The sequence below is a fragment of the Jaculus jaculus genome, chromosome 4, assembly GCF_020740685.1.
Source record: "Jaculus jaculus isolate mJacJac1 chromosome 4, mJacJac1.mat.Y.cur, whole genome shotgun sequence".
Taxonomy (NCBI): Eukaryota; Metazoa; Chordata; class Mammalia; order Rodentia; family Dipodidae; genus Jaculus; species Jaculus jaculus.
Window position 1 is genome coordinate 156759317 of NC_059105.1, and position 25923 is coordinate 156785239.

A 25923-nucleotide genomic window follows, 5' to 3' on the forward strand; every position below is an offset into this window, starting at 1 on the left:
GCTCTCAAATAAATAAATAAAAAATGAACAACAAAAAACAAATTAAAAAAAAAGATGGTCCTGACAACCTAACACACATACTGACCTTTATAATTTTATTGATAATTTAATCAAAATTATCGTAACTATACTAATTATGATAACAGCCTACTATGTCAGGCACCGTACCAGGTGCTTTACATACGGTCTTCCATTGAAACATTACTATGTCCTCACTGGTTCTATCAGAGACAGGCCTCTGTCTTAGTCCATTTTCTTATTTTTTTTTTTATTTTACTCACTTATTTATCAGAGAGAGAGGTGGGGAGAGAATGGATGCACCAAGGCTTCCAGTCACTGCAAGTGAACTCCAGATTCATGTGCCACCATGTGCATCTGGCTTACGTGGATCCTGGGAATTCGAACCTGGGTCCTTTGGCTTTGCAGGCAAGCACCTTAACTGCTAAGCCATCCCTCCAGCACTTAGTCCATTTTTTTTTTTTAATGTATGGTACTTTTTTTGTGGTTTTTCGAGGTAGGGTCTCACTCTGGTCCAGGCTGACCTGGAATTAACTCTGTAGTCTCAGGGTGGCCTTGAACTCACGGCAATCCTCCTACCTCTGCCTTCCGAGTACTCGGATGAAAAGCATGTTTCCCTACGCCTGGCCCCCCTTAGTCTATTTTCTATTGATATCACAAAATACCCAAGAATGGGATTTGACTCATGCTTCTGGAGGCTATGAAATTCAAGCACCTAGCGCCTGACATCTGCTCTGCATCTGGTAAGGCCCACCATCAGTGCAGAAGGGTTCCTCTTTATCCACATCCTCACCAGCATTTATGGTCATTTGCTTTCATGATGGTAGCCAATCTGACAGGAGTGAGATGAAATCTCAACATAGTTTTAATCTGCATTTCCCTGATGACTAGTGATGTAGAACATTTTTTTAGATGCTTATATGCCATCTGTATTTCTTCTTTTGAGAACTGTCTATTTAGTTCCATGGCCCATTTTTTAATTGGGTGGTTTGATTTCTTATTTAATTTTTTGAGTTCTTTGTATATCCTAGATAATAATCCTCTATCAGATATGTAGCTGGCAAAGATTTTTCCCCCATTCTGCAGGTTGCCTCTTTGCTTTATTCACAGTGTCCTTTGTTGTACAAAAGTTTTGTAATTTCATGAGGTCCCAGTGGCTAATCTGTGGTTTCATTGCCTGAGCAATTGGGGTTGTGTTCTGAAAATCTTTGCCAAGACCAATATGTTGAAGGGTTTTCCCTGCTTTTTCCTTCAGCAGTTTCAGAGTTCCAGGTCTGGTGTTAAGGTCTTTAATCCATTTTGGACTTAATTCTTGTGCATGGAGAGAGAGAAGAATCTATTTTCATCCTTTTACAGATAAATATCCAGTTTTCCCAGCACCATTTGCTGAAGAGGCTGTCTTTTCTCCAATGTATATTTTTGGCATTTTTATTGAATATCAGGTGGCTATAGCTACCTGGACTTACATCTGGGTTCTCTATTCTGTTCTATTGATCTACACATCTGCTTTTGTGCCAGTACCATGCTGTTTTTGTTACTATGGCTCTGTAGTATAGGTTAAAATCAGGTATGGTGATACCACCAGCCTTATTTTTGTTGCTCAGTATTGTTTTAGATATTCAAGATTTTTTGTGCTTCCAGATGAATTTTAGGATTGTTTTTTCTAATTCTGTAAAGAATGCCATTGGAATTTTGATGGAGATTGCATTAAATGTGTAGATCACTTTTGGTAAGATTGCCATTTTCACAATATTGATTCTTCTGATCCATGAACCAGGATGTCTTTCCATTTCCTAGTGTCTTCTGCAATTTCTCGCTTGAGTGTTTTAAAGTTTTCATTGTAGAGCTCCTTCACTTCCTTGCTTAGGTTTATTCCGAGGTACTTTATTTATTTATTTATTTTTGGATGCAATTGTGAATGGGAATGGTTCTCTGATTTCATCCTCTGTGTATTTGCTGTCAGTATATAGCAATGCTAGTAATCTATGTGTGTTTATTTTGTATCCTGCTACATAGCTATAGGTGTTTATTTGCTGGCAGAGTCTTTAGGGTCCTTTATGTATAGAATCATGACATCTGAAAATAATGATAACTTGATCTCTTCCTTTCCAATTTGTATCCCTTTTATGTGTGTCTCTTGCCTTATTGCTATGACTAAAATTTCCAGTACTATATTAAATAAAAGTGGGCAGTGTCTCGTTCCTGATTTTAGTGGAAAAGCTTCCAGTTTTGCCCCATTTAGTAATGTGTTGGTTCTAGGCTTGACATAAATAGCCTTTATTATGTTGAGATATGTTCCTTCTATTCCCAGTCTCTGCAGGACTTTTATCATGAAGGGATGTTGGATTTTGTCAAATGTTTTCTCTGCATCTAATGAGATGAACATGTGATTTTTGTCCTTCAGTCCATTTATATAATGTATTACATTTATCGATTTGCATATGTTGAACCATCCCTGCATCTCTGGGATAAAGCCTACTTGGTTGGGGTGAATGATCTTTCTGATATATTCTTGTATTCTGTTTGCCAATATTTTGTTGAGAATTTTTGCATCTATATCCATGAGGGAAATTGGTCTATACTTTTTTTTTTTATTCTATCTCTGCCTTGTTTTAGTATTAGTGTGATGCTGGCTTTGTAGAAGGAGTTTGGTAGGATTCCTTCTTTTTCTATTCTATGGAAAAGCTTAAGAAGCAATGGTGTTAATTCTTTCCTGAAGGTCTGGTAAAATTCAGCAGTGAATCCATCTGGGCCTGGACTTTTTTAGTTGGGAGGTTTTTATAACTGTTTGGATCTCCATACTTGTTATAGGTCTATTTTAAGTGATTAATCTCATCTTGATTTAATTTAGGTAGGTCATATAAATCAAGGAAATCATCCATTCTTTCAGATTTTCATACTTAATGGAGTATATGTTTTTATAGTATGTCCCTATAATTTTTTGAATTTCTCTGGAATCTGTTGTGATGTTGCCTTTTTCATCTCTAATTTTATTAATTTGTGTCTCTTCTCTCTTTCTTTTGGTCAGATTTGCTAAGGGTTTATCAATCTTGTACATCCTTTCAAAGAACCAACTCTTTGTTTCATTGATTCTTTGGATTTTTTTTTTTTTTTTTGGTTTCTATTTCATTAATTTCTGCCCTAATCTTTATTATTTCTTCCCATCTACTGATTTTTTATTTGCTTTGTTCTTCTTTCTCCAAGGCTTTAAGGTGAAGCATTAGGTCATTTACTTGAGACCTTTCTAATTTCTTAATATAGGCACTTAAAGCTATAAATTTCCCTCTTAGGATTGCCTTCATCGCGTCCCAAAGGTTGTGGTGTATTGTGTTCTCATTACCATCTGACTCTATGAATTTTTTGATTTCCGTCTTGATTTCTTCATTGACCCATTCATCATTTAGTAGTATATTGTTTAGTTTCCATGATTTTGTGTATACTCCATAGCTTTTCTTGCTATTGATTTGTAGTTTGATTCCACTGTGGTCAGAGAGAATGCAAGGAATTGTTTCAATTTTCCTGTATTTGTTAAGATTTGCTTTGTGTCCTAATATATGGTCTATTTTAGAGAATGTTCCATGCGCTGCTGAAAAGAATGTGTGTTCTATAGCATTTAGATGAAATGTCCTATAGATATTTGCTTGGTCCATTTGTTCTATGATTTCATTTAGTACAGATGCCTCTCTGTTTATTTTTTCCCGGGATGACCTGTCAATTGATGAGAGTGGGGTGTTGAAGTCACCCACTACCACTGTGTTTGGTGTTATCTGTGATCTTAGTTCTAATAGTGTTTGTTTGATGAAGTTGGAAGGCCCCATGTTAGGTGCATATATGTTTAGGATTGTAATGTCCTCCTGTTGGAGTGTGCCTTTAATCAATATAAAATGACCTTCCTTATCTTTCCTAACTAATGTTGGACTGACATCTACCTTGTCAGATATTAGGATAGCAACCCCTGCTTGTTTTCCAGGACCATTTGCTTGAAACACCATTTTCCAACCTTTCACCCTAAGATAGTGTCCATCCTTTGTAGCAAGGTGAGTTTTTTGGAGGCAGTAAATTGAAGGATCCTGCTGTTTAACCCAGCCTGCAAACCTGTGTCTTTTGGTTGGGGCATTAAGGCCGTTGATATTAAGAGATATTATTGAGGGCTGGAGAGATGGCTTAGTGGTTAAACGCTTGCCTGGGAAGGCTAAGGACCCCGGTTCGAGGCTCGATTCACCAGGACCCATGTTAGCCAGATGCACAAGGGGGCACATGCATCTGGAATTTGTTTCCAGTGGCTGGAAGCCCTGGTGTGCCCATTCTCTCTCTGTCTCTCTATCTGCCTCTCTTTCTCTCACTGTCACTCTCAAATAAATAAATAAATAATGAAAGTTTGGTGGGGGAGGGAGGGAATTAACATGGGATTTTTTTATAATCATGGAAAATGCTAATAATTTTTTTTTAATAATGAACCAAAAAAATTTAAAAAAAGAGATAACATTGAAAGGTGTGCATTCACTTTTGCCTTTTTTTTTTTTTTTGTAGTTCTTCCTGTTTTACCTTTGCTCTCTTGTATTAACTAGTATTTGAGTATGGCTTGTTTTTTCCAGGATCCTTATATGTGTGATTTTCTTTCTCTTCAGCATGGAGGATCCTTTCAAATATTTTCTGTAGAGCTGGTTTTGTCTTCAAATATTCCCTTAGCCTGCTTTTGTTGTGGAATGTCCTTATTTCTCTGTCTATTTGAATGGATAGCTTTGCAGGATAAAGTAACCTTGGTTGACAGATGGTATTTTTCAGAACTTAGAATATATCATTCCAAGGCCTTCTGGCTTTTAAAGTTTGTGTTGAGTAATCTGCTGTTATTCTGATGGTGACTTGCTTTTTCTCTCTAACTGCTTTCAATATATTTTCTTTGGTTTGTATATTTGGTAGTTTAGTTGTAATATGGTTAAGAGAGGTTCTTTCCAGGTTTTTTCTGGTTAGTGTTCTAAAGGATTCCTGTATCTGCATTGGCATCTCTTTCTCAATTTGGGGGAAGTTTTCTTCTGTGATTTTGGTGAAAATGCCTACTATGCCTATGGAGTGAAATTCTTCTCCTTCTACTATATCCTGAATTCTTTTTTATTTATTTGAGAGCGACAGACACAGAGAGAAAGACAGATAGAGGGAGAGAGAGAATGGGCACGCCAGGGCTTCCAGCCTCTGCAAACGAACTCCAGATGCGTGCGCCCCTTGTGCATTTGGCTAACGTGGGACCTGGGGAACAGAGCCTCGAACCAGGGTCCTTAGGCTTCACAGGCAAGCACTTAACCGCTAAGCCATCTCTCCAGCCCACCCTGAATTCTTATGTTTGATCTTTTCCTAGTGTCCCAAATATCTTGAAATTCCCATTCATACTTTCCTATTAGTTTGTCTTCCTCTTTGTTGGACTGTATTAGATCTGCCACCTGGTCTTCCACTTTAGATATTCTGTCCTCTCCTTCATCCATTCTACTGGTGAGATTTTCTAGAGGTTTTTATTTCATTAACTGTATTCTTCATTGCTAGTATTTTTTACTGGTTTTTCTTTATTGTTTCTATTTCCTTATTTATGTCTTGTATTGACCTCTTTATTTCATTAAATTGGTGTCCTGTGTCTTCTTTTATTCCTTTGACTTCCTCTTTCATCCTTGGATTTCCTCTCTGACTTCTTTGAGCATATTTATAATCATTCTTTCGAAATCTTTCTCAGGAATTTTCTCTAACTCATTCTCACTGGAGGTCATTTCTGTTGCATTAATACTTTTTTGATGGATTTATGTTGTCTTGCTTCTTGATGTTTCTTGTGTTATAATGTACATATTTTTGCATCTTGGATTAATTTAATGCCTGGATTTTCTAGTTAGTTGCAGTATTATTAGATGTATCAATCAATCAATCTGATGTTATATATCTTCAGGGTAGGAGTTTAAGGTGCTAAGTATGGCTCTTAAGTCTCTCAGAGTATCTACAAAAGTGACCCTAGATGTTGGGTTTGCCTGCTATGAGAGTATTCAAGTAGGCTAAATGGAACAAAATACATGCAGAATTTTAAAATTTAACTAAGCAGTGTACATATTCAATGAAAAACAGCACAGAGTATTTATGCACGAGTAGGTATTATGACAACCAGATGCTCTAACAAAGTCACAGTCCCTTAGGATGTGTGTTGCTCCACACCCTTAATCCTGTCAACTAGGAGGTTAAGATTTCTGGTCTGTTGAGGGTTTCAATCACCTTGTGAGCAAGTGAGACCCTTCCCTAATGCACAACAGAAGAGGAAACAAAGCTACTATAAATCAGGAAGCAACAAATAACAAGCCCAAAATATAGCTTATTTAAGAATGGCAAATCTGGGCTGGAGAGATGGCTTAGCGGTTAAGTGCTTGCCTGTGAAGCCTAAGGACCCCGGTTCGAGGCTCGGTTCCCCAGGTCCCACTTTAGCCAGATGCACAAGGGGGCGCACGCATCTGGAGTTCGTTTGCAGTGGCTGGTAGCCCTGGCGCGCCCATTCTCTCTCTCTCCCTCTCTCTCTCTCTCTCTCTGCCTTGTTCTCTGTCTGTTGCTCTCAAATAAATAAATAAAAATAAACCAAAAAAAAAAATTAAAAAAAAAAAAAGAATGGCAAATCTGACCATCCATCAGATTTAGCATATAATTTACCCTGATATGGAAGGTGCAATGAACACTTCTGATTCAAGCCTATATACCAGGCTTAATTGGCAGGTACTGACCTGGTGTCATCCCAGTTACCTTTTGGGAGGACTTTGGTCTCAGTCATGCTGTGCTCCTGCTTGGGTCCCTCTTTGGTGCACTGTGGGTTCAAGTGGACTGGCTGAGAGGCTGTATTGCTGCTCTGGTTGCCCGTGCTGGGTGCTATGATCTCCCTGCCCCTGGTCTCTGCTGCTTGCTGGTGCTTACGCTGGTGATGGAGGAGGGGAGGCTGTAGATGGTGGTTCTAGTTCTCCTGCTGTTCCATGTGATCCTCTACCTCGGGATCTGCTCCTCCATTGTTCACTATGGTCCTCCCTTCACATTTCCTGAGTTTGTGAGGAGCTCCCCTCACCTGACTTCTGCGGCTCCAGCTGAGCCTTGCGGCTATGGCCCCGTGGACCTGGAGCTGCAGCTGCTGGAGCCGCTTCTGCCTGCCTATGTGGCTCTGGATCTCTCCTACTTCTCTGCTGACATTGGTAATTTCTTATTCCCCTCACTTTTTAATAAAAGAGTATACTTTGCTGGGTTCCTTTTTGGCTTTTTCTTCCCTAGGATGGTTTGGCATTGTTCCTACGCCACCATCGTAATCAGAAGTCCACATAGAATTTTTTTAAACTTAAATTTCCAACACATGGACTTTTGGAGGACACATTTGAATGTTTATTTATTTATGATATATAGAGAGAAAATGGGCACACTCAGGCCTTCTGCTGCTGTCAATGAACACCAGGTGTATGCTCCACTTTGTGCACCGAGCTTTATGTGGATACTGGGGAACTGAACCCATCAGGCTTTGCACTGAGAACCTTTAGCCACTGAGCAATCTCCCTAGCCTTGGAGGACACATTTAAATTGTAAATTTTGCCATGAAATTTTTCAAGGTCCCTTACTTATGTGAACTCCTACCAAAGCCCTGATCCTACTTTCATATTCATATTAAAAATCTTATATTTGTCTGGAGAGATGGCTTAGCGGTTAAGGCACTTGCCTGCAAAGCCAAAGGACCTTGGTTCGATTCCCTAGGACTCACGTAAGCCAGATGCACAAAGGGGCGCACGTGTCTGATGTTTGTTTGCCCTGGCTGGGGTCCCTGGCGTGACCATTCTCTCTCTCTCTCTCTCTCTCTCTGCCTCTTTCTCGCTCTCTCAAATAAATAAATAAATGTATATTTTTAAAAATCTTATATTTTAGGGGACTGGGGAGATGCCTCAGAGGATAAAGTGCTGATTGTGCAGGCTTGAGTACCTGAGGTCAGGTCTCTAGAATAGAATACACATATAGCTGGACGCTGTAGTGAGTGTAATCCCAGCATGCCTACAGAGAGAAGGAAGGCAGAGGCAGGAGACGCTCCTGGAAGTTTATGGACCAACTAGTCTGGAGTATGTGGCAGTGAGTGAGAGACCCTGCCCCAGCGAGGTGGAGGGCAAGGACCGACACCTGACCCCCACATACGTGCTGTGGCTTGCATGCACCCACACTCATACACATAAGCACACACACACACACATACACACACCACATATACACATACAAAAAAATAGTTTAGGCCTTCTATAACCTGAATCCACCCATACGTTCTTCTCTCAGCCCATTTTATAGTCAAGGAAACAAAGAGAGGTTGTTCTTCCAATGTCTCCCTACAGGAAGTGGTGAACCCCACTGCTGCCCAGGTCCTTCAGAAAGGATGAGACATCTCTGTCCAGAAACCAGCAAACCCTGCTTGACTCCTAGCCCTGGAAAGTCCCATCATTGATGCCAACTATCCCAGCAACATCTCTGTGGCACCACAGGGATTCTTCTACCTGCTGGGTAAATAACATTTATCCCCACGGGACAGATGAGGAAACTGAATGAGGCTCAGAGCCACATGACCTCTTACTAGTAATAAGAGATTCCTAGTTTTCAACCAAAAAAAAAAAAAAAAGGCAGTGGAAACTCGGCGTGGTGGTGCACACCTTTAATCCCAGACTTGGGAGGCAGAGGTAGGAGGATCACTTTGAGTTCGAGTCCAGCCTGAGACTACATAGTGAGTTCCAGGTCAGCCTGGGCTAGTGTGAGACCCTACCTTGAAAAGAAAGAAAGAAAGAGAGAGAGAAAGAAAGAAAGAAAGAAAGAAAGAAAGAAAGAAAGAAAGAAAGAAAGAGAGAAAGAAAAAAAAGACAGTTGGATAAAATTTGGGCACTTTTTTCTGAGTCATCCCAAGGTCACTGATCAGTGGACTTTTTTGCAATTCCTGTTTAACATGAAACACCTTTATTATTTTCTTCTAGTTATAAAATAAGTGTTTCTCACCATAAAATCAAATTCCAGGCATGCATGAGGACCTACCTATGTGTAATTCTCAGCACTGTAAAAATACATAAATAATAAATAAGTAAATAAATAAAAATTTAGACAATAAAAAAAAAAAAAAAATTTGGGCACTTTTGGGCATATATATATATATTCTACCTTAAAAAAAAAAAATGAAAGTGTTGGGTGTGGTGGCGCATGCCTTTAATCCCAGCACTAGGGAGGCAGAGGTAAGAGGATCGCTGTGGGTTCAAGACCACCCTGAGACTCCATAGTGAATTCCAGGTCAGCCTGAGCTAAAGTGAGACCCTACCTCGAAAAAGCAAAATAAATAAATAAAGAAATAGGAAAGTAACATTCCTATGAGAAATAAAGGAAGGAAGAAAATATGTAGTAGAAATCACAGGAAAAGTCAAAAGTTTCTAAGAATACAGATTTGGACTGGAAAGTCCCCAGAAGAGGCCAGGAAGCCTGGAACATCCTTGAGGAAGAATAAGCGGTCCTTTAATGAACCAACAGAAGCCAGAGAAGCAGAAGCCTAGTCCCTTCTCCCTTCCTTCCTTGATCTTCATTTTCTTTTCTTTTTCAAAAATCATATTATTTCTATTTTTTGTTTGTTTGTTTGTTTTTGCTTTTCAAGGTAGGGTCTCACTCTAGCTCAGGCTGACCTGGAATTCACTATGTTGTCTCAGGTGGCCTCGAACTCTTGGCAATCCTCCTACCTCTGCCTCCCCAGTGCTGGGATTAAAGGCGTGCACCACCACACCCGGCCTCTATGTTTAATTTAACATGCAAAGAATTAGGTTTCATTATGGAATGTTTCAAACAAAACTTGTTTTTGCTGTCCTTCTTCCCCTGATCGATCTTCATTCTCAAGAACTGAAAAGAAAATGGGTTGGAAAGTGGTTTGTGGTAATTGGAAATGTAGACTGTGAACTTGGGCCGGGGGTAGTGTTGTGGTTAACCCAGGGCAGGGAGAGAAAAGAGGAGACCTGTAGAATAGCAAATGATAGACTGTGATCAATTGACATTTCTATCTTATTTTATTCAAAGGCTTTTTTCAAAAAAAAAATTATTTATTTATTTGAGAGAGGCAGAGAAAAAGAGGCAGACAGAAAGAAAGAGAGTATGAATGCGTCAGGGCTTCCTGCCAATGCAAAGAACTCCAGATGCACGCATGACTTTGCGCATCTGGCTTTACATGGGCATGGGAGACCATGAGGCTTTCAGGCTTTCAGGCTTTGCAAGCAAACACCTTTAACCTCTGGGCCATCTCACCAGCCCCAAAGGCTTATTTTCCAGACCTATATGGAATCGGTTCCTTTTTACCCATGTCTGTTTTCAGACCAGACATTGCAAGCAGGGCTTCACGCTGTTTGTTCACAGGGTACCATGCACTCAAAGTATAGATCTAAAGCCTAGGAGGCTGTGGCTGGTGATGGAGGTGTCCCCTAAGCCCAGCAGGGGAAAGGGTCAGCCAGCACTCTTACACTCACTTGTCAAAGTTAAGACAACCAAGAGATCCTGGCAAGCCACTGGGACTTTGGTGGAAGACCGAGTCACAGGGCCTTACGGAAGCTGAGTACACGCGGTAACAACATGCCAACCAGATCATCAGGTTGAGACAAGGGGAACGTGTGGTTGGAGGTAGAGCAATTAGCTGCCTTCCAGAAATGACAGCTGAAAACCCACAAGTGGGTCGAGGGATGCCCAGCAGGCACAGGCCAGTGATGTGGAACCAGTGGCCCAAGTGCCTAAAAGTACCAACATGCGGTGCCGGTTACAACTGAGTTATTCTCAATTACTCCATTTCCCGACAGGTAAGCCAAAGGCAGGCAGTGGTTATTAGAAAGAAAGGCTGTGTGATTTAGCGCGGGGGAACTTGGCACTTGGAATTAGGAAACCTGAAGCTGGTTCTGCTACCAATTAGGTGGAAGACAAGCCAAATCGCAACCCCCCTCTTCCTGAGGTCTCAGACTCCTTATCTAGAAAACAAGAGGTTAGACTAGATGTTTTCTAGGATGTCTCCCAGCTTTAAGAGCTGTTGCTTATAAATAGCCATGTTGAACAATTTTAGGACGGCCGCCAAGAAGAAAAGGTAAAGAGCAAATGACAATGGGTACTTAGTGTTTCCCAGACTCTTTTCTGTGGAACTCTAATAATGAACAAAATGTCTCCGTTTTTAAAGTTAAATAAGGCTTAGGAAATATCATGTGTTGTGGGGCGAAAGGTAACTCATTAAAAGCACTAGGAAATCTAGCAAGACAAGCCTGGTTGCCTTGTTTAATCAAGATTTTGTTAGACTTTGCTTCAGCTGTGGATCTTTTTGTTTATTTCTTTTTTTAAGATTTAAAACAATTTTTTTTGTTTATTTTTATTTATTTATTTGAGAGTGACAGAGAGAGAAAGAGGGAGATAGAGAATGGGCGCTCCAGGGCCTCCAGCCACTGCAAGCAAACTCCAGATGCATGTGCTACCTTGTGCATCTGGTTTACATGGATCCTGGGGAATTGAGCCTTGAACCTGGGTCCTTAGGCTTCACAGGCAAGCGCTTAACCGCTAAGCCATCTCTCCAGCCTTTATTTGTTTATTTCTTGACGGGGTCTTGCTATGTAGCCCTGGCTGGCCTTTAATTCACAGTCCTGCTCAATTTTTGGAGTGCTGGGATTGCAGACATGCACCATGACATGTGGCTAAGCTTTTAAAAATGAAACATTTGTAAGATTTAATACACTGCGATGTGGAATCTGTCCTCCTGTACCATGGCCATGTCTAGCTCTAAAATCATATCTTCATATTTTATCATATTTATCATATTTCCAGTTGGACAGGCAGCTGAAAGAAAGCAAAGAATGTCTATGACACTTCACAAATAATGCCCCTCCAAATCAAAGTAATTATTCAGTAGAACTAGAGAGCATCAGCCCAAGAAATTTTCTTAATTTTTTAAAAAACTTATTTATTTATTTGAGAGAGACAGAGAAAGAGAGGGAGAGAGAGAGAGAGAGAGAGAAAGAGAGAGATAAGGAGGGAGAATGGGCACACCAGGGTCTTTAGCCACTGCAAACGAACTCCAGACCCATGCGCCCCCTTGTGCATCTGGCTAACATGGGACCTGGGGAACCGAGCCTTGAACCGGGGTCCTTAAGCTTCACAGGCAAGCGCTTAACCACTAAGCCATCTCTCCAGCTCAAAGGTTCAGGGGTCCTGGGGAATTGAACCTGGGTCCTTTGGCTTTGCAGGCAAACGCCTTAACCACGAAGCCATTCCTCCAGCCCCAGACTAGAATCCTGTTTCTCACTGAGGACGTGGGCCATTGAGGGAATGTTCTTAACATGGCTGAATGAATTCATTTCTCTTATACCTTTAATTAGTTGCTTAAGATCACGTCACGGTTTGGTTTGTCTCACAGCTAGACCTTGGCTTTTCTTGTTCAATGTTCCTGCATTTCCAATAATGTTTAATTTTTTTCCTGCTGCCCAAATGAGCAATCAGCATATCCCCTAAAGTCATTCCATGTGTTCATCGTGGTGCACATTATGCCGAGTTGATTTTCCATCCGTGCTCCTGCTTCAAGCTCTGTGGCTTTGGGTGGTCCGCCTGCTGCTCGGGGCCTTTGTTTCAATGTGGAATCTTCAGCTCTGTTTTCCTCCAGCGTGGTTCTGGTTTGCGTGTTGTCCACATGCACGCTCTAGGAACTTGCTCAGACATATTGGGGGGAGTTTCTTAGGTTCTGTTTGCTTAACTTTACTGAACTGTTAATATGGCAAATAGTCTAGCTTCAAAGTATTTTCCCCAGGCTGGAAAAATGGCTTAGGGGTTAAGGTATTTGCCTGTAAAGCCTAAGGACCCTGGTTCGATTCCCCAGGACCCACATAAGCCAGATGCACAAGGGGGCGCATGAGTCTGGAGTTGGTTTGCAATGGCTGGAGGCCCTGGCGCACCCATTCTCTCTATCTACATCTTCCTCTCTCTCTCTCTCTCAAATAAATAAATAAATAAAATATTTTTAAAAATTTCCCTCAGAATTTTTATTTTTTTTTAATTTTTATTTATTTATTTGAGAAAGAGAGAGAAAGAGGCAGGGAATGAGAGAGAGAGAGAGAGAGAGAGAGAGAGGCAATGGGCATATCAGGGCCTTCAGCCACTGCAAACAAACTCCAGACACGTGCACCCCCTTGTGCATCTGGCTAACATGGACCCTGGGGAACCGAGCCTCGAACCGGGGTCGTTAGGCTTCCCAGGCAAGCACTTGACCGCTAAGCCGTCTCTCCAGCTCTCCCTCAGAATTTTTAAGATGGGGGTCCACTGTTTTCAAGCATTCGGCGTTGTTGAAAAGTGGTCCGATGCCAGTCTACTTTTTATCCCTCAGTTTTTATCTCTGGCAGTATTTCGAATTTCTTTTGAAATTGCAAAAGGATGCATTTAGGGATGGATTCCCCTTCTCTCCCTGCCCCCCCCCCCCCCATTCCTTGTGCTGGAACTTAGCAGAATCTTCCATTCTGAAAACTTTTTTCTTTAGTTTGTGGAAATTTACTTTGATTACCTCTCTGGCTATTTCTCTTTTTCTCTGTTATCTCTCTCTGGATCTTCTGTCAGTTGGCTTTTATAACTTCAAGGTTTCTCAATGATTTTATTGTCATTTCCTCCTCTTACTTAGAGAGATAATGTGTGTGTGTGTGTGTGTGTGTGTGTGTGTGTGTGTGTCTGTGTGTACGTGTGCCAAGCACACGTGTGAAGGCAAGAAAAGAAGTGGGTCAGGCTAGCCTTCTACCCTGTTTGAGGTGGGGTCTTTCATTGTTCCTCGCTGCTCCATTTGCAAGCTTTGGAGAAATTCCCATCTCTCCTCCTTTTCATTAGAGGTGTACAGTGGTTCCAGAAGCCCACCACAGCTTCTATTTTTTTTTAAATTATTTATTTATTTATTTGAGAGCGACAGTCACAGAGAGAAAGACAGAGGGAGAGAGAGAGAATGGGCGCGCCAGGGCTTCCAGCCACTGCAAACGAACTCCAGACGCGTGCGCCCCCTTGTGCATCTGGCTAACGTGGGACCTGGGGAACCGAGCCTCGAACCGGGGTCCTTAGGCTTCACAGGCAAGCGCTTAACCGCTAAGCCATCTCTCCAGCCCACAGCTTCTATTTTTTACGTGGGCTCCGGGGTTCTGATCTCAGGTACTCAAGCTTATGCAGCAAGCACTTTATCCTCTTAGCCATCTCCCTAGCCCCGAAGTTTTCCATCCTTTATCTTTCTATTCTAAATGCCTGGATATTTACTTTAACTTTATTTTCATGCCTATAGCTTTTTATTTGTAAAAAAATTTATTTAGGCTGGAGAGATGGCTTAGCGGTTAAGCGCTTGCCTGTGAAGCCTAAGGACCCCGGTTCGAGGCTCGATTCCCCAGGACCCATGTTAGCCAGATGCACAAGGGGACGCACGCGTCTGGAGTTCATTTGCAGTGGCTGGAGGCCCTGGCACGCCCATTCTCTCTCTCTCTCTCTCTCTGTCACTCTCAAATAAATAAATAAAAATGATTTAAATATTTAAAAAATATTTTATTTATTTATTTGAGAGAGAGAATGGGCATACCAGGGCCTGTAGCCAATGCAAACAAACTCCAGATGCATGCACCCCTGTGCATCTGGCTTCATGTGGGTACTGGGGAGTGGAACCTGGGTCCTTAAGCTTTGCAGGCAAGCACCTTAACTGCTAAGCCATCTCTCCAGCCCATAGTTTTTAATGGTTATTTATTTTTGGCTTTTCAAGGTAGGGCCTCGCTCTAGCCCAGGATGACCTGGAATTTACTATGTAGTCTCAGGGTGGCCTCAAATTCACAGCGATCCTCCTCCCCCTGCCTTTTGAGTGCCAGCATTAAAGGTGTGTGCCACCACACCTGGCTGCAGAGAGAGTGGGTGGGCAAGGGTCTCTAGCTGTTGCAAACGGACTCCAGATACATGCACCCCTTTGTAAAGCATCTGGTTTTATATGGGTACTGGGGAATCAAACTTGGATCATTAGGCTTTGCAGGCAAGCACCTTACCTGCTGAGCCATCCATCTCTCCAGTCCTTATTTTTATTTCTTGTGAACATATGTATATGTGGTGTACATGCTTGTGTGTACTCATGGGGGTACATATGTGTGGGCATGTAGAGGCCAGACGTTGACACAGGGTATTTTCTCAATTGCTCCCCATCTTAATTTTTGAGACAGAGTCTCCCACTGAACCCAGATCTTACCAAGTTGGCTACACTAGTGAGCCCTGGGTAGCCTACCTCCTCAGCGCACGGATTACAAATGTGCATCATTACACTTAGGATTTAAGTGGGTACTGGGGTTCCAAAACAGATCTTCATGCTTGTGCACCAAGTACTTTTACCAGCTGAACCATCTCGCCATGATCTATGATATTTTTAACTTTAATGATCATATATTAATTATTTTCTTTTTTGAGGTAGGGTCTTGCTCTAGCTCAGGCTGACCTAGAATTCACTATGTAGTCTCAGGGTAGCCTCAAACTCACACAATCCTCCTACCTCTGCCCCCTAAGTGCTGGGGTTAAAGGCATGCGCCACCACGCCTGGCAATGGTCATATTTTTAAAAATATATTTTATTTATATATGAGAGAGAGAGAGAGAGAATGGACACACCAGGGCCTCCAGCCACTGCGAATGAACTCCAGACGCATGCTCCCCATTGCACATCTGGCTTACATGGGTCCTTGAGAGTCGAACCGGATCCTTTGGCTTTGCAGGCAAATGCCTTAACTGTTAAGCCATCTCTCCAGCCCCCACTGATCATATTTTTAAAAAAGATTTTTATTTATTTATTTATTTATTAGACACAGAGGAAGTGGGGGGAAAGAGAGAGAGAATGAGAATGGGTGTGCTAGGGTCTCTAGCTACTGCAAATGAAGTCCAGACCATGTGCATCTGGCTTACATGGGACCTGGAGAATCGAACCTGGGTCCTTAGGCTTCACAGACAAGTGCCTTAACTGTTAAGCTATCTCTCCAGCCCCCACTGATCATATTTTTAATTTTCTAATGTTCTTTCTGGTTGGATATTTGTTTCTCATAGCGTTTATTTTATAGGAAGAATATTCTTCTTAGATATATTTGAAACTACTAACAGATGCTTTCTTCAAAATTCTCTGTCCTGATTTGTATGTTTCTCTCACCTGAGTTGCTCCATCTTTATTCAGGTGTTTGTTCATTGGTTCCTGGTTGGCACGACACATCTTTCCTCAGGCAGCCACTGAGACCCTACATGGGAACCTTCTTTGCCTTCCCTTGAACTCTCCATTATTTTTATTTTTCTCTGTGTCCTTTACACTTATGGAAAATTTTCATCTACTAAGAATAGGTGCCATCATCTTTGCTTATAAACTTTTATTTATTTATTTATTTATTTATTATTTTTTGGTTTTTTAAGGTAAGGTCTCACTCTAGCCCAGGCTGACCTGGAATTTACTATGTAGTCTCAGGGTGGCCTTGAACTCACAGTGATCCTCCTACCTCTGCTTCCCAAGTGCTGGGATTAAAGGTGTGTGCCACCACACCCAGTTAGAAACTTTTATTCATTTTTCCCTTTACCACCCTTTTAAATAGTATCTTTAAGGAAAAGATAAGTGAATGGAACAAAATAGGCCTACCATGCCATTTTAAACATTCTTTCCCCCACATTTAAAGACAATCATGGGCTTGTGAGGTAGTGCAAATGGTAGGATGTTTACCTAGCATGCACAGCGTTTGATCCCTAGTGCCCCATGAATCAGGCATTAATGGTAAAGCCTTTAATTCCAGTAATTGAGAGGATCAGGAATTCCGAGGTCATCTCAGTTACATAGAGTTCAGCTTAGGCTACATGAAAGCTTGTCTCAAAAAAAAAAAAAAAAAAAAGGAAAGAAAGAAAGAGAAAAGAAAAAAGATAAAAATGATTACTATTAGAAAAAGGAAAACAGCTGGGCGTGGTGACGCATGCCTTTAATTCCAGCACTCAGGAGGCAGAGGTAAGAGGATCGCCATGATTTCAAGGCCACCCTGTAACTACGTAGTGAATTCCAGGTCAGCCTGGGCCAGAATGAGATCCAACCTAAGAAAGAAAAAAAAAAAAAATAGGAAAATGAGGCTGAAGAGATGGCTTAGCGGTTAAGCACTTGCCTGCAAAGCCAAAGGACCTTGGTTTGATTCCCCAGGCCCCACATAGCCAGATGCACAAGATGTCACATGCCTCTGGAGTTCATTTGCAGTGGCTGGCGGCCCTGGCACATCCATTCTCTCTCTCTCTATTTCTGTGTGTCTGCCTCTTTCCCTCTATCACTCTCTCAAATAAACAAATAAATAAAAGTTTAAAAAGAGGAAAATATAAGCAATCAAAAAATCTTTATAAAAATTAACATCTTATTTATTTATTTTTATTTATTTGACAGAGAGAGAGAGAGAGAGAGAGAGAGAGAGAGAGACGGACAGAATGGACGCACGCCAGGGCCTCCAGCACTGCAAATGAACTCCAGGCACTTGTGCCCCCTTGTGCATTTGGCTAATGTGGGTCCTGGGGAATTGAACATGGGTCCTTTGGTTTTGCAGGCAAATGCCTTAACCACTAAGTCATCCTTCAGCCCCTTAAATTAACATTTTAAGACAAGTTCTAGCTTCTCTCTGTGTGTTTACCGCTGTTTTACTAAAAAACTATGGGATCATTTAATACTCTGTTTTCTAATACATCTTTATTTTTGTTGTTTGTGTTTTTGAGATAGGGTCTCACCTTTAGCCCAGGCTGACCTCCTGGAATTCATTATGTAGTGTCAGTGGCCTCGAACTCATGGCAATCCTCCTACCTCTGACCCTTGAGAACTGGGATTAAAGGCATGCACCACCATGCCCAGCTCAATAGGTCTTTTTAAACAATAGCTGTATATATCTTTCCGCCATTTCATATTGTTGATGATATTTGAGACCTGGTATTTATTTATTTATTTTGGTTTTTTTCAAGGTAGGGTCTCACTCTAACCCAGGCTGACCTGGAATTCACTATGGAGTCTCAGGGTGGCTTTGAACTCACAGTGACCCTCCTACCTCTGTTTCCTGAGTGCTGGGATTAAAGGCGTGTACCACCACGCCCATCAAGACCTGGTATTTATTAAAATACATCATTTACTTATCCAATCCTCCATTTTTATACATTAGGTTGTTTCTAATTCTCAGTACTTTAAACACGTATTTATAAACGTTATTGGCTAAGTCTTTACACTTATCCTTGACTACTTACTTTGTACAAACTCTTAAAGATGGAATCAGTGGATCAGAGTATTATGTAAAGGCCCCAATTTTGGTCCAACATTTGGAGTTTTCTTTTTAAAAAATATTTTTAAATGTTATTTATTTATTTATTTGAGAGAGAGAAAGAGGGAGAGATAGAGAGACAGAATGGGCACGCCAGGGCCTCCAGGAACTACAAACGAACTCCAGACGTGTGTGCCGCCTTGTGCATCTGGCTAATGTGGGTCCTGGAGAATCAAACCGGGATCTTTTGGCTTTGCAGGCAAACGTCTTAACTGCTAAGCCATCTCTCCAGCCCTTGGGGTTCTTTTGAAATAACTCCACCATAGCTTTCTGACCCTAATCTTTCACTTTACTCTGTGCCAGTGGATTTCCCTGAGGCATTTATAGCAGAGGAATTAAATCTAATTGTTAGAACTTTCCCATACAAATGAGGAAATACACTTTTCCACGTGATTGTTGTGAGGATTGAGGGAAATAGAAATGCCTGTAAAACACTTACAAAGGTTGCCCTGACAGGTCGAAAGTGTTCATAAATCTATAACGATGGCATTGGGCCCATTTTGGTGGTGAAGCCCATTTAAATCCCTCTTTCAAGACCATACTCCAGATACATCCCTCCACACCCTTATGGTGAAGTTTGGTAGCCAGATTGTCCATCACATGCATTTGTTACAGCGGTCAAGGGCTGGCTCCCATTTCCCTTCAAAACATATCATCTTGTTGCTTTCACGAGTGAGATGTATGGACAGAGACAACCTCCCCTTCCTCTTCAGTTGTACTGTTGGGTCCCACACGGTGCTGGGTTAGCTAATCTTCATTAGTGTTGCTGGGGACTAGAGGCAACCATAAAGGAGATTGTGACTGTGTTAGCAGCATCTGACTGCTTTTGAAGAGTCGTTCAGAGTCCATCGGTAAGTCAGGAGCCTTGAACATGGCTTCTTCTGCTCCTAGCTGTTGGGCAGTGTCTGACCCCAAGGACACTTGAGCCTGCAGTTGAGCAGACAGTAGAGGCAAGGAGGGCTGTTGAGCAGAAGCCTGCAGGCCTTTCCCTCTGACTGAGTGGCTGCAGGTCCGTGTGCCGGCCAGGCTGGCAGAGCTCAGCATGTGGTATCACGACCTCTGTGTGCAAGGGTACAAGACTGCCACCACCACCCTTGGTACTTTGAAGTGGATAATGATAAGATGCTTTGTAGCTGGGGAGGGATTTACTCCGAGCATCCCACAACCCACAAAGGTCCCTTTCAGCACCCTACAGATGCTTCCTCTGTTGCCAAGGGAGACCGTGAAGTCCCCTGTTTGCTGAGCTGCTGCGGATGCCCTGGCTTGACATAGGATAGCTTCCAGGAGAGGTCTGCGGGAGAGGAAGGGGCAGCCCTCCGAAAGAGTGGTTTGATTCGCGGAGTACCCTACCTCATCCCATCCCCTGACTGGGTGTCTTTTAGGAGTCATGGCCGGCTTCAACATGGGAGGTGACCTCAGGGAGCCTGATGCCAGCATCCCTCTGGGCTCCCTAGCAGCTGTTGGCATATCGTAAGTTCCCCCCTCATGGCCATCAGTTTCAACTGATGAGTGAGAAAAAAAAAAAAAAAAAACAGGCAAAAGAGAGGATTGCCCCTTTTGTTCTGAGAGTGCCCTGACTGTGACCAATCTATTTCATATTCCAATTCTTCTTTTAACATTCGGTGGGCTGGAAAATTTACGTCTGGTGGGTTCAGACACTGCCCTTTCACATCCTCGGCCTGGCAATGCTGCTCGAGGGAGGGTCATGAATGCAGATCATATACCAGGCCTAATCCTTTTTTCTCCTCCCTTTTTCCCCACCCTCATTTTGAACTTGGGATTTTTTTTTTTTTTTCTTTTTTAAACAACTGAGCTCCCAGCATCGTGGCGGGAGCTCACAGATGAAGAGTTTTGCAATCGCACAGATTTGGGTTTGCATCGCATTCACTTAGCTGTCTGGGTTTCCCTTTCTTTTTCTATAAAATGAGGGCTGTTGGGCCGGAGGGATGGCTTAGCGGTTAAGGCGTTTGCCTGCAAGGCCAAAGGACCCAGGTTCGATTCCCCAGGATTCATGTTAGCCAGATGCATAAGGGGGCCCACGCGTCTGGAGTTGGTTTGCAGTGGCTGGAGGCCCTGGCGCGCCCATTCTCTCCCTCTCTTTCCCTCTTTCTCTGTCAAATAATTAAATAATTATAAAAATAAAAAAGAAAGAAAATAAAATGAAGGCCGGTGTGTGACCTTTGAATCATAAAGGAGATAATGTATATAAAGGCACATAGCAGAAGGTCACAGACACATCTCCTTCCCTTGCAAGGCTGACAGGCATTTGGGGTTTTAGTTCCAAATGTGCTGCAGTCACAGGCCCAGGTGAAGACTGGCTACTCAAGTTTGAAGATACAAAGTAAAGCCTAAAATTCTCATCATTTTCCAAGAATCGTAGTCACTCAGAGGAGTTTTGTTTGTTTATTTATTTTTGCTGTTAACTCTTGTGTATTTTCTTTGTTCATTTTTATTTATTTATTTGAGAGTGACGCAGAGAGAGAAAGAGGGAGAGACAGAGAGAGAATGGGCACACCAGGGCCTCCAGCCACTGCAAATGAACTCCAGACGTGTGCGCCCCCTTGTGCATCTGGCTAACGTGGGTCCTGGGGAATCGAGCCTCGAACCGGGGTCCTTAGGCTTCAAAGGCAAAGGCTTAACCGCTAAACCATCCCTCCAGCCCTCCTGTGCATTTTGCTTAGAGCTTAAGAAAGAGTATCGGTCTCTTGGTGTGAGAACTTGCCAAGCAGCCTTGCCGATCTTCGTGCAAGATCAGTGTTTGGGGTAACTTAGTGCCATGCGGGAGACATTGAACTTACTTTTGAAAGGTGCACTCGACTTTGGTTTCCACATTAGCACAGGCTTATTTTCAGAACACGTAGTCCACCCAAGCAAAGGGGATGTTTTCAGAAGTCTTGACGTTAGTATGAAAGCCACATTTGGAAGGGGGAAGAGTTCAGGTCCCGAGGGCGCTAACACATGCCTTCCAGCAGCACCTCAAGTCTCAGCCCCTCAAGGTTGCAAACGTTTGCTTTCAGAGAAGAAATCTGGGGCGTCACGAATATCTACACATACGCACTTTGGTATTATCTCATCTCCCAACGGTCTTCTCCAGTGGTGACCGAGGGGAGTCGACTACCTTGGACCTCAGGGAGCTTCTGAGATGAGCAGGAACGTTTCTCCAGGGAGACCTGCTTGCTCCTTTCAAGTAGATTTCCTCCACAGTGCTCCTTTCTTCCATCAGAGACTGTTCTAGATCGAGGGAGGCTGGGGCTTATCTTTCCTTTTTGCCCTGCTCTGTAGGAAAGCTCGGATGGGCGTGTATGTGTAAGGCCAAACAACCTGGTATCCTTAGTAGCAAAAGGTAAAAACAAAAGACATCCCCAGGGACAGCATGATAAAGAGAGACTCCATGTGTGCAAATTCTGCACCCAATAACTGACCTGCACACAGGAGAAACTTTCTTTGGAATGCCGTGTTTTTTTTTTTTTTTTTTTTTTTGGACAATGAGACAGGCAGGCAAACCACTATCCAGCTGATGGCACCCATTGAATCAGACCTGGCTGTAGTATGTGGGAATGTACTTATGTGTACATTAGGATGCAGGGTAGAGACGTATGAGAGACCATTAAGGGATGGCTTAGCGGTTAGGGTATTTGCCTGCAAAGCCAAAGGACCCAGGTTCGACTCCCCAGGACCCACATTAGCCAGATGCACAAGGGGTACATGTGTTTGGCGTTTGTCTGCAGTGGTTGGAGGCCCTGGTGTGCCCTTTCTTTCTCTCTCTCTCTTTCTCTGTCAAATAAATAAATAAAAATTATACATATATATATATTTATTTAATTACTTATTTATTTGAGAAACAGAAAGAAGAGGGAGATAATGGGTGTGCCATGGCCGCTTGCAACTGCAAACAAACTTCAGATACATGCATCTCTTTGTGTGTCTGGTGCTACATGGGTACAGGGGAATCAGCCCAAGCAGCAGGCTTTGCAAGCAAGTGCTCTTAACTGCTTGCAGAATCTCCCCAGCCTTGGAGGTGTTTTACTAGATTACCACCTTGATATGGTTAAGGCGCTTGCCTGAAAAGCCTAAGGACCCAGGTTCTATCTCTCTCCAGGTCCCACGTAAGCCAGACGCACAAAGGTGAGGCAAGCGCAAGGTCGCACCTGACTACTAGGAGATGTAAGCATCTGGAGTTCAATTTCAGTGGCTGAGGCCCTGGCACACCAATTCTCATTCTCTCTCTAGAAAAAAAAGAAAAAGAAAATAAATTTGTCTGTTTCTGGCTATGGAGGATCCGCGGCTGGCCCAGCCAGCGAGACGATGCGGCCTTTGACCGAAGAGGAGACCCGAGTCATGTTCAAGAAGATCGCGAAATACATCGGGGAGAACCTGCAGCTGCTGGTGGTCAGGCCCAATGGCATCTACTGCTTCCAGCTGCTGAACGACCGCATGTTCTGCATCAGTGAGAACATCCTGAAGCTGGCCGCCAATATCTGAATAAACTCGTGTGACTCGGGACCTGCTTTGGAAAATTCACCAAGACCCACGAGTTCCGCTTGCACATTACAGCTCTGGATTACCGCGCTCCTTATGCCAAGTATAAAGTGTGGATAAAGCCTGGAGCAGAGCAGTCCTTCCTGCATGGAAACCATGTGTTGAAATCTGGTCTGGGTGGAATCACTGAAAACACATCTTCAATACCAGGGGGTGGTGGTGTATTCCATGGTGGACATGCCTTTGGGTTTTGGAGTGGCAGCAAAGTCAACATAAGAATGCAGGAAAGTTGACCCCGTGGCAAATGTGGTATTTCATCAAGCAGACATTGGAGAACACATGCGTCATGAAGAGACATTCACTTAAAACAAAGTCATTGCAAAGATTTGCAGCTGTGTGGAAAGGCCGAACTTTGTCTCCTGTGTATGCAAATGTCATCATCAATGTAGAATTTTGTCAGGACTTCCACCTCCATGGAGACTTCTTAGTTTAATATCCCATTGCTGACTAGGATAAGCTGGGTGCTTTCTATACAGAAGTGGCTCAGAAGAACGATTTCAAAAAAGCCAGGCATGGTGGCGCACACTTTTAATCCCAGCACTTGGGAGGCAGAGGTAAGAGGATCGTTGTTTGATGCCACCCTGAGACCACATACTGAATGCCAGGTCAGCCCGAACTAGAGCAAGACCCTACCTCAAACAAACAAACAAACAAAAAATCCACCCTGAGAATATACAGAGTGAATTCCAGGTAAGCCTGGGCTAGAGTAAGACCCTACCTCAAAACAAAAAAAAAAAAAAACAAAAACAAAACTTTTAGTCCCTGCAGAAGCACCAGGATCATGATGCAAGGCCACCTTGGATATACCTGTCTAGCCTGGCTACATAGTGAGGCCTTGCTTCAAAAGGAGGAGGAAGCATGCGGAGTTTCAAATTTCTTGTGTGACTAAATAGAATATTTTTACTCTCTTGCTGGACCATTTTTATATTTGAATTGGAAGGCTTGTTCTAAATTGTCAAAGTGAGGATAAGAACAGTTTTATTGCTATGTGTGATAACACTTGATTTCTAGACTCATGAATTTTCTGTTATTTATATCACGAAAGATAAATATTGCCATATAAGAAGAGTGGGCCATCCCTGAGATTTTACTAATGAAATTTAGCTAAAGTAATAATTGCAATTTATTTAGCTTGTTTTTCTATATAGTAAGTAGAGTGGGGAAAAAAGTTGGTTTCAAACCTCAGTTCTGTAACCTACCAGCTGTTTGGCCTTGGATTAGTCAGGTTTCCATTCAGGTTTACTATGCTTCATTTTCTTTTCTTTTTTTCTACATTAGTCTTTTAATGCTATTCACACATACTCTATGTGTATATGCATACTGGAATACATAATACAATGAAATAATACATCTGAGAGGAAAGGGGCCAGAGTTGCCCATGGCTGAAGGCTCTTTCAGGACTCTGCACTTCTGGTGCTGAAGCTAGGACATTCCCAGGTAATAGAGAAAGTCCATCATCATATCTCTGTGAGAAAAGCCCTCTGACCTAAGAATTCAAGAAGGCAGGTGCTACATAAAATTCCTAGAAAACATCAAGACGCTCCTGGTGTAAAGTTGCTGTTTCTTATACCTGTTTCAGCTATCTAGCCCACTACATTCTCAGCAGTACCTTTCCTTTCTCTTTCTTTTTTTTTTTTATTTATTTATTTATTTATTTGACAGCGACAGACACAGAGAGAAAGACAGATAGAGGGAGAGAGAGAGAATGGGCGTGCCAGGGCTTCCAGCCTCTGCAAACAAACTCCAGACGTGTGCGCCCCCTTGTGCATCTGGCTAACGTGGGACCTGGGGAACCGAGCCTCAAACCGGGGTCCTTAGGCTTCACAGGCAAGCGCCTAACCGCTAAGCCATCTCTCCCTTTCTTTTTTTAAAAAATAAACCTTCTATATCTATCATGATCCATGTGTGAGTCTCTAGTTCAGTTTTTTAAAAATTTTTATTAGCATTTTCCATGATTATAAAAAAATCCCATGTTAATCCCCCCCACACACACACTTTCCCCTTTGAAATTCCATTCTCCATCATATTACCTCCCCATCTCAATCATCATTTTCTTTTCTTAACTGTGTAAAAACATAGCTGAAACAGTGTTAATTGTCAAGCTACGAATGGTTTTCAGAATTAAAAGCAAGGGGCCAGGGCTGGAGAGATGGCTTAGGGGTTAAGATGCTTAACTGTGGAGCCTACGGACCCAGGTTCAGTTCTCCAGTACCCACATAATGCACAAGGTGGCACATGGGTCTAGAGCTGAAGTGCAGTGGCTGGTGGTCCATTCTCATTCTCTTTATCTTCCCTCCCCACATACATACATACATACAAATATTTTAAAAAAGAAAACTGTAGGGTCTAGAAGTATCTAGCATAGTGCCTGGCAAATGATTGGTGCTGAAAAATACTAAAAGGTTTTTATATTAAACATTGCTGTTACAAAGCAAAAAAGAAAAGAAAAGAAATTTGTATGCAGTCCAGATGCTTATTACAAATAAAAAGACCAAGTCTTCTGAAGCATGCTATCCAGGAGGAAGAATACACCCCCAAAATGGAGAGGGACCTTGAAAGCCCCTGACACAGCTGTGCATAGGAAGTAGGCGCAGGGCGGACTCAAAGCTGGGGAGTGGGCTGGAGAGATGGCTTAGTGGTTAAGCACTTGCCTGTGAAGCCTAAGGACCCCGGTTCGAGGCTCGGTTCCCCAGGTCCCACGTTAGCCAGATGCACAAGGGGGCACACGTGTCTGGAGTTCGTTTGCAGAGGCTGGAAGCCCTGGCACGCCCATTCTCTCTCTCCCTCTATCTGTCTTTCTCTCTGTGTCTGTCGCTCTCAAATAAATAAATAAAAAAATAGACAAAAAACAAGAAAAAAAAAAAAGCTGGGGAGTGTTGGGACATCTGCTCAATACCCCCCCAAAACCCCCGCCACCAGCCCTGACTCTATCCTCTGCTCATGTCACAGATGCAGTGCTACCTCTGAGGAGATAAAGCAGACTCTGGCCATTTGTGGAAACTGGCTGTCAGTGA

General features: G+C 42.6%; 1 protein-coding gene and 1 pseudogene across 1 annotated transcript in view; both read left to right on the plus strand.

The window, feature by feature from the left end:
• The window catches only part of Slc12a8 (solute carrier family 12 member 8), a 173530-nt gene that overhangs the window by 109885 nt on the left and 37722 nt on the right, over positions 1 to 25923 (plus strand). The window contains 2 exon segments of the mRNA XM_045148413.1: positions 19753 to 19840; positions 22669 to 22817. Of these exon segments, the coding sequence (XP_045004348.1) occupies positions 19753 to 19840; positions 22669 to 22817 (237 nt within the window).
• Positions 22676 to 23215, plus strand: LOC123460154 (annotated as a pseudogene).